This window comes from Nicotiana tomentosiformis, chromosome 12, assembly GCF_000390325.3.
Source record: "Nicotiana tomentosiformis chromosome 12, ASM39032v3, whole genome shotgun sequence".
Classification (NCBI taxonomy): Eukaryota; Viridiplantae; Streptophyta; class Magnoliopsida; order Solanales; family Solanaceae; genus Nicotiana; species Nicotiana tomentosiformis.
The window spans coordinates 86499081-86507601 of NC_090823.1; the positions used below are offsets into that span (position 1 = coordinate 86499081).

Below are 8521 nucleotides of genomic sequence, written 5' to 3' on the forward strand. Positions count from 1 at the left end.
GTAGACTCCATGTAATATCCGTCATGTGATTGGAAGTAGTAAATACATGGTATTTTGATGGATAATTAATATCACAGTAATGAAGTTTTTTTACTTTTCACAGTAATTAAAAAAGTCCCATGCGTATTTTGTCAGTCATAAACAAAGACCTTGACTTTCGTGACCAACACCAATATTCTTCATTTGAATATACTTTGGCCACTTGACTTGGTCGCTTTTGTTTTCGCATTTTCCAAACTACTACTACTATCATTGTCAGACAAGTTAAAATTCTACATATCCATATCAAATATTCTCAATTAATGTGATACTTTTTCTAGTCGATTTAAAAATATGTAATATTTTTATTTGAAAATAATTATCTGTATAATTCTTATTTTATTCTTAATAAATTGATGTACGACCGCATAAATATTTATAATTTATTTTAAATCATAAATTTTGACCTTACTTTTTAAATTTCATGTCGAGTCAAACGTTAAACACTGAAACATAAAATAGACCGGGGAATATCTTAGCAGTAATTAAATAAAGAACACCGTATCTGATTAAGGAAGCTTAATATCTGCAAGTCAAAGTAATGCACCTTCTTTTGTCACATTTCGTAACAAGCCAAAACTATTATGCATCTTCTTCTACATCTTATAACCATAATCTTCCAAAGTGACGGCGCGGTATGCCTTTTTTATTTCGTCCAGAGTATATGCCCTCTACCTATAAATGCAGCTCTCCTTTAATAATATTATATCTGTACAAATTTAAAAAATGGGGGCTCTCACTAAACTCTACCTTCATTTCCAGTATCTTATCACCATTTTCTTCTGTTCATGGCTCCCTCAAGTATAAAAATTCATTTTGTTAGTTACTTTTGTTTTATTGAATACATACAGACAAAGACAGCTCGCGAGAAACAGGTGCAAGGAAAGTATATATAGACGAGAAGAGCTCCAAATTTGTTTACAGAAGATCAATTAAAAAGTTAATTATGGGATTATCAGATGGAAAAGAGCCACTTGAATGTGCGATTTGCATATCAGAATTCAAGTATGGAGATAAGGGTAGAAAGCTTGAGAATTGCAGTCATATGTTCCATGAAAACTGTTTGGGAAAATGGCTAATGCATGGGACTGGGCAGTGGGCAATCGACTTGTCCACTTTGTCGAGATATTATAATATTGGAAAATATATTTGCGAAACAGATAAAAGATGAAGATGAAGGACAAACGAAAAATAGCTTTGAGGAAGAGTTAGCTATGCTTTTGCTATCTAGTTTGAGTTGTAGTACGTAGTTGTTGGCAACGGTGTTAAAGTCCCAAAGTTTTATTTATTTCACTAATCCCTCATGTGGTAAGGTTCAGAGAGCCAAAAGCGCTAACTTTGACCGTCAATTTAGACATAAATTGTTCAGTTTATGAAAATACAACATCAACGATAACGAAAACCCACTAAAATCTCACTAATGGAATCTGGGAAGGGTAGTTCAACAATCCAGTGAAATTCACAAGTCATATTAATTTTTAGTTGAATATATTTATAAAATATTTGAGAAAAACGTAGTTAAAAAAGAGCCACATAAACTGAAATATACTTTAAACTAAATTTCTTCTTGAAAATAGTTCAAAGCCTAATTTGCTGAAGTAGTTTCACAGTATTAATTTTAGAAAAAACGCATAAGACATCCACAAATCTTTAAATAAATAACTACGTAGAACATAAAGAATTGCTAGAAATTTAAAAGATGACATTCTAAAGGGAATCTTACATAAATATTCCAAAAAAGTCTCAATTTATCAACTTATAGCCATTAATCGTAGACTTAAAAAAACTAATCAAGCACATATAAAAATTAAAAAACCAAAGAAATAAGGTCCTTTCTCTCCAAGAATCATACACAAAGATCTACTTCCATATTTTCAAGCATGATTAGAAATATTAGATGCAAGACGGAAAGGAAATTTTATGGATGACATAGCAAATAAAGTGATGAAATACAAAATATATATATATATATATATATATATATATATATATATATATATATATATATATATATATATAGAAAATTCAAAAAATCTAAGTAAAAAAGGACTTTTTTTCAATGGGTATGGCTGAGATTCATTGAAAATATATAGATGAGTCAATATACAAAATTTAAGGAAGATTGAAGGTGATTTGGACTAATTTGGTATCAAAATTTGTAGTTAAAATCGAGTTCAAATTTTTTTTCTGCGACACATGTATCAAACATGTATCAAACATGTATCTAACACATGTATACATGGATATACATGTGATACACATTTGATACATATGTGATACACAGTATGATACACATATCATTTTTTTCACGTTCACCTTCTACTTCGAATTTTCAATTCAAACCACCTCAAAACTCCACTAAAGCATTCCAAAACAGAGATTCAAGCTCATTAAGATGTACCCAATCGATTCTGATAACACACACCCAAAAGAAAGCAAAAATTTGACCTTTTTGGCTACAAATAGCTAATTGACTAATATTAGTAATATTTTATGAATTAACCAATTTTTATAATAAGTGACTTATAAATGAACATTGCTATAATTTTCCATTCCTTATTTTTTAAGAAGAATCAAGACAACTTTGTGGTGAGTAGATAAGTACAACTGAATAAAAGCCTAATTTCTGAGAATGTATCTTTTTACTCTTTCTTTCCTTACCTTTTTTCCTCCTTTCGGCTCTCTCCCCCTCTCAAATCTCATACCTGACGGATTTAGAGAAATACTCCAATTTACTAGTATATATCATACTAGGAATCCTAGCCAAAAGAGCCATATCCTGTCAATTTGGTAAAGAAAATAAGACATAAAAGTCTACGAAAATATAATCACACCCTGCATGTTTTGCATATTACTGTGTAAAATTTCAAATCATAGACCAATTGACTTCATTTGAAAAACTGATCAAATGGTCCTTAATGCATGGACTTTAGAGCCATGTAAGGCGGGCTAGTCAATTTTCGGACTGGTAATTGAAAAATAGTCAGCGTTTTCAAAGTTATTGAAAAGAAGTTACTATTTTACTGCAACACGGAAAGTTCGAGCATAATATACTGGGGACTGTGCACATGTGTATGAACTTCCAGCATATTATGTTGGACCAGTATTTTATGCTCGAACTTCAGTATATTATGTTGAAAGTTCACATGTAAAATATTCGAACTCCAGTATATTATGCTGGAATATTTTCCAAATTTTGAATAGTTTTTTCGTTCAGATTTATCTTTACATGAAAAGAGGCTAAATTTCGATTACTTTTGAAACCGTGGTTATTTTTTAATTACCACCTGTAAATCTGGTTATTTTTAAATTTACTCCTAATAAGGGTAGTTCGGGCTTTGCCTGGCCCCACATAAACAAAGCTATGCTATTATAAATTGAGGTATAGTGAGAATATTTGCAAGGAATGAGCTTGTGTCCAAAAGAGAAATAGAAAATTATAGAGTTACCACATAAGTGTTATTCTTTATAAGCCGTCTATTTCTAATATTTTGTTATTTCAAGTCAGTAGAATTCTTTGGATATACAAACCAACAAATACAGAAACCATAATGCCAAAGTCTTCAAAAAACAGATTCCTATTCAAGGAGCGCATGACCGCATGGATAAGCTTACACTAATTCGTCAATTTTGGATCCAAATTCGAGATGATCTTCCGACAGTACATGCTGATATGGATCTGTGCGAGATAGCAACAATTAGAATTGCTATCAACAATTATGATAAACTATTATATATGCCAAATCAACTCTAGCAACAGTGAAATAAATCTTGCCATTATATAATTAGAAGACATAATTGTAAGAATCAATTCCTAGTCAAAATACTTCTGGTTCAGGTTGATAATTCAGAAGCAGCAAAAATAAAACACATTTGATGTAGGCATGTATTAGTTACTTTAATGTGTAGGTAAACATTATGTTTAACCAAGGACTTAACAGACCACTTGTACAATACTCTGAAAATAGCGTATAGTGTACTTATGAGCATGGACATAGACAAGCTAGGTTAACCAATCATAGCACAGAATATTAAGGTTCAAATGACGGTTGCACAAGAAATAAAAAATAAAAGATAGTAGTAGTTATTCTTCATGACCATGCAAATGTAGATGTAGTAGCACATGTTGCACAACATATATGACATTTTTGGTTTAGAGTACAAGGATAATGAAATGGAATATACCGGCCAGTTCAACAGCTACTATAGTCATAAAAGCACCAGCAGACTGCCCGATAAACGTGATCATTGCGATGTTGCTGTGAATTACTTGGGGTTAATTCAGAGATGAATCTGAAAATATCAAACCTACCCACAGTCTAACAGCAACAATAGTTTTTTCTATATAGAGAACCCGTGACAAACAAATATCCAGTTTTACAATTCAATCAAAAAGAGAGAAACCTTAACGGGTTTAGAATCTAGCAGGTTCTGACATATAAAAACAACAACAAGGTTCTGTTCGTTGTTTAATTATGCAATTCCATCATTCTGTTGTACATAGTTTCTATAACTTTTCTTATTAGAATGTTAAAAGTTTGATTTCGTGAATGACACTTTACCATAAACTGTTAAATGCTCTCTACTTTGATTGGTTATGCATATATTTTGTAACGACTCGACCCGTCGTTTTAAGCTTAAAGGTTTCGTTCAGTGGTTCGAGGTCTAGAGTGGCATCATATTTTATTTAATTATGCCTTGTATGCATGGTCGGATTTGATTTTCAGATGTTTCAGGATAAATTTGGATGAGTGATTCTCAGTTTAGAAGCTTAAGTTGAATATGTTGACCGACATTTGCCTTTTGTGAAAATGACACTGGAACGGTATTTTTATGGCTCTGATGAGTTCGTATTATAATTTTGGACTTGGGTGTATGTCTGGAATCGAATTCGGAGGTCTGTAGGTTGATTGGTGTTGTTTTGCCGAAAATTGGCAACTTGAGGTTTAGAAGTTTGACCATAGATTGACATCATAGCTATCGTATTTGGATTTCTGTTTCGGGACTTGAAATTAGTCCATTTTGTCCTTTGGAATATGTCCGCAAAGTTTGGCAGCATTTCGAGTTGATTTGATAGGAATCGAGCGCGCGATTTGTTTTTAGAATTTTTTGAGTTTCATTGAAGATTTCATATGTTTTGGAGGTCTGATTCATGGTTTCGGATGTTGTTTTGATGGTTTGATCGATCGAGCGAGTTCATGTTATGTTATTAGACTTGAATTGATATTTGGCTTGGAGTTCCGAGGGTTCGGGTGAGTTTCGGACGTGTTTCAGAGTGTTTGGAAGAATTCTAATATTGCTCGTTTTTGCACAGGTGCTTCAGGTCTCGCATTTGCGACAACATCAAGGGTGTGAAGGTCTTCGCTTTTGCGATTAATTACTTGCATTTGTGGGGTTTGCATTTGCGACACTTCATAAAAGCTAAGGGACGAGATTTTAGTCTCATTTTTATATCTTTGAACCCTAGACATCATAGAGGCGATTTTTAAAGAAGATTTACTTCCCAAATTCATTGGTAAGTATCTTTAACAAGATTTCAATCAATTTCAACTACTTTTTCATGACTCTTAATATCAAATCCAAGAAATTCATGGTAGAAGTTAGGGGTTTTTGGTAGAATTTGGGGGGTTTGAAAAAATAGAGATTTAGACCTTAAATTGAGGTCGGATTTCGAAACAAATTGCATATCCGGGTTCGAGATTGAGTGTATAATCGGGTTTTGGCCTGAGTCTCGAGTTTGGACCAAGCGGGCACAGGGTTGACTTTTGTTTACTTTTGAAATTTTGGCCAAGATCGGCCCTTTATTGATTGAGGATGTTTCCTTTAGCATTATTTGATTTTGTTAGATGATAATTGACGAGGTGTCACAACCCAATTTCACCTATAGGTCGTGATGGTACCCAACATCGCAGTTAGGCAAGCCAACTAGTGAATTATGTAAATATTCAATTCTTTAAAAATTATCCGAGTAATTAAACTCTTTTTACGTGCAAGAATTTAAGAAAATATGAAAGATTTGGTAAATTAAAAACTAAGAAAATAATTAAATCCAAAATTCTACTAGTGTGTGCCAAGACCTGGTGTCACAAGCGTATGAGTATCTAATAGATTATACAAAATTTTAAATACTGTCTGAAATAAAATAGACAGAATAAATACAAGAAGAGCCATTAGTTATTGCTGAAATATTTACACATCTTAAATTGTAGTTACTAGTAGTTTTCTGTCTTTAATTCGTCCCAACTTAATTCGGTCTTCTTATAATGTTAGATTAGAACAATTTTTTTAATTCTTTGAGTGCCTTTGTAGACATTTTTCAAGCTACTTTGATAAGTAACTATTAAAATTCGTCATTTAACATTGAATAACTCATGAAATATAGTAGTTACTACATATTATTTATTTCAACTTATATTTAGAATTAAAAATGCTAAGAGAAACTGTATAAGTAGAAGAATACTCTAATTGGCAAACTCAATCAGGTAAAAAGTGTTAATTCAATTACCATTAATAATTTCTATATCAGTTTGCTCGGTTGAAAAAGTTTTTCAAAACTAAATTAATAAAGTTCAACATAATAACAAAAGAGAGATTAAACAAATTGGTTAGACATTGACAATAATTAAAACTGATTATAACTTCTATAGATTTTGATAAATTATAAGAGTACAAAAAACAATTAAAAAAAATTAAGACCTCAGTTTTTATTTTTGCCTTAGGCCCAATATTATGTCGAGTGGCCCCTGTATAGAATTACTGAATATTCGTCATGTGATTGGAAGCAATAAATACATGGTATTTTCATGGATAATGAATATCCCCAGTAATGAAGTTCTTTTACTTTTCACAGTAATTTAAAAAGTCCCGTGCGTACAGTCAGTCATAACCAAAGACCTTACTTGCGTGATCAACACCAATATTCTTCATTTGAATATACTTTTGGTCGCTTTTGTTTTCGCATTTTCTAAACTACTGCTACTACTATCATTGTCAGACAAATTAAAATTCTACATATCCATATCAAATATTCTCAATTAATGTGATACTTTTTCTAGTCTATTTTAAAAAATGTAATATTTTTTAATTGAAAATAATTATCGGTAGAATTCTTATTCTATTCTTAATAAATTGATGTACAAACACATAAATATTTATGATTTATTTTAAACCATAAATTTTGAAATTTTTTTTTCTTTTAAATTTTATATCGAGTCACACTGACACATAAAATGAGACCGGGGAATATCTTAGCACTAATTAAATAAAGAACACCATATCTGACTAAGGAAGCTTAATATCTGCAAGTCAAAGTAATGCACCTTCTTTTGTCACATTTCGTAACAAGCCAAAAATATTATGTATCTTCTTCTACATCTTATAACCATAATCTTCCAAAGTGACAGCGCGGTATGCCTTTTTTATTTCGTCCACAGTATATGCCCTCTACCTATAAATGCAGCTCTCCTTTAATAACATTATATCTGTACAAATTTAAAAAATGGGGGCTCTCACTAAACTCTACCTTCATTTCCAGTATCTTATCACCATTTTCTTCTGTTCATGGCTCCCTCAAGTATTAAAATTCATTTTATTAGTTACTTTTGTTTTATTGAATACATACAGACAAAGACAGCTCGCGAAAAACAGGTGCAAGGAAAGTATAGACGAGAAGAGCTCCAAATTTGTTTACAGAAGATCAATTAAAAAGTTAATTATGGGGTTATCAGATGGAAAAGAGCCACTTGAATGTGCGATTTGCATATCAGAATTCAAGTATGGAGATAAGGGTAGAAAGCTTGAGAATTGCAGTCATATGTTCCATGAAAACTGTTTGGGAAAATGGCTAATGCATGGGAATGGGCAATCGACTTGTCCACTTTGTCGAGATATTATAATATTGGAAAATATATTTGAGAAACAGATAAAAGATGAAGATGAAGGACAAACGAAGAATAGCTTTGAGGAAGAGTTAGCTATGCTTTTGCTATCTAGGTTGAGTTGTAGTAGTTGTTGGCAAAGGTGTTAAAGTCACAAACCTTCTGAATGGTTCAAAGGGCCTAACTTTGACTGTAAATTTAGACAAAAAACCCGTAAGTTTCTTTAAAATAAAATTTATTTATTTAAAAATTATATAAAATATTATGTAAGTTATAATAATTTTTAATAAAAAATATTTATAAAATATTTAAGAAAACATAGTAAATAAAGAGCCTCTTTGACTTTCCAAATTAATAGTAATAGTGCCACATTAATTAAAAAATAGTTCATAGCCTAATTTGCTGAAGTAGTACGGTTTGTGTTATAAATATATTATATTATGGATGTTCATTTAGTACTCCGTTGTAAATAAGCTTTCTGAAGAAGCTTATCCATATGAGATTGCGCCGTAAATATGTTTATCTATTTTGTACTCTATTGGAAATAAGCCTCCTAAAGAAGCTTATCTTTTCAATACCCCGTTATGGATAAACATTACCCCGGT

The 8521-nt window shown here is 31.5% G+C and overlaps 1 protein-coding gene across 1 annotated transcript; it reads left to right on the forward strand.

The window, feature by feature from the left end:
* The first annotated feature begins 7537 nt into the window (after positions 1 to 7537).
* Positions 7538 to 8065, forward strand: LOC104086318 (RING-H2 finger protein ATL46-like). The gene is made up of 2 exons (XM_009590557.1): positions 7538 to 7572; positions 7663 to 8065. Exons 1-2 carry the CDS (start codon positions 7538 to 7540, stop codon positions 8063 to 8065), a joined length of 438 nt encoding a protein of 145 aa, XP_009588852.1.
* Positions 8066 to 8521: the final 456 nt, after the last annotated feature.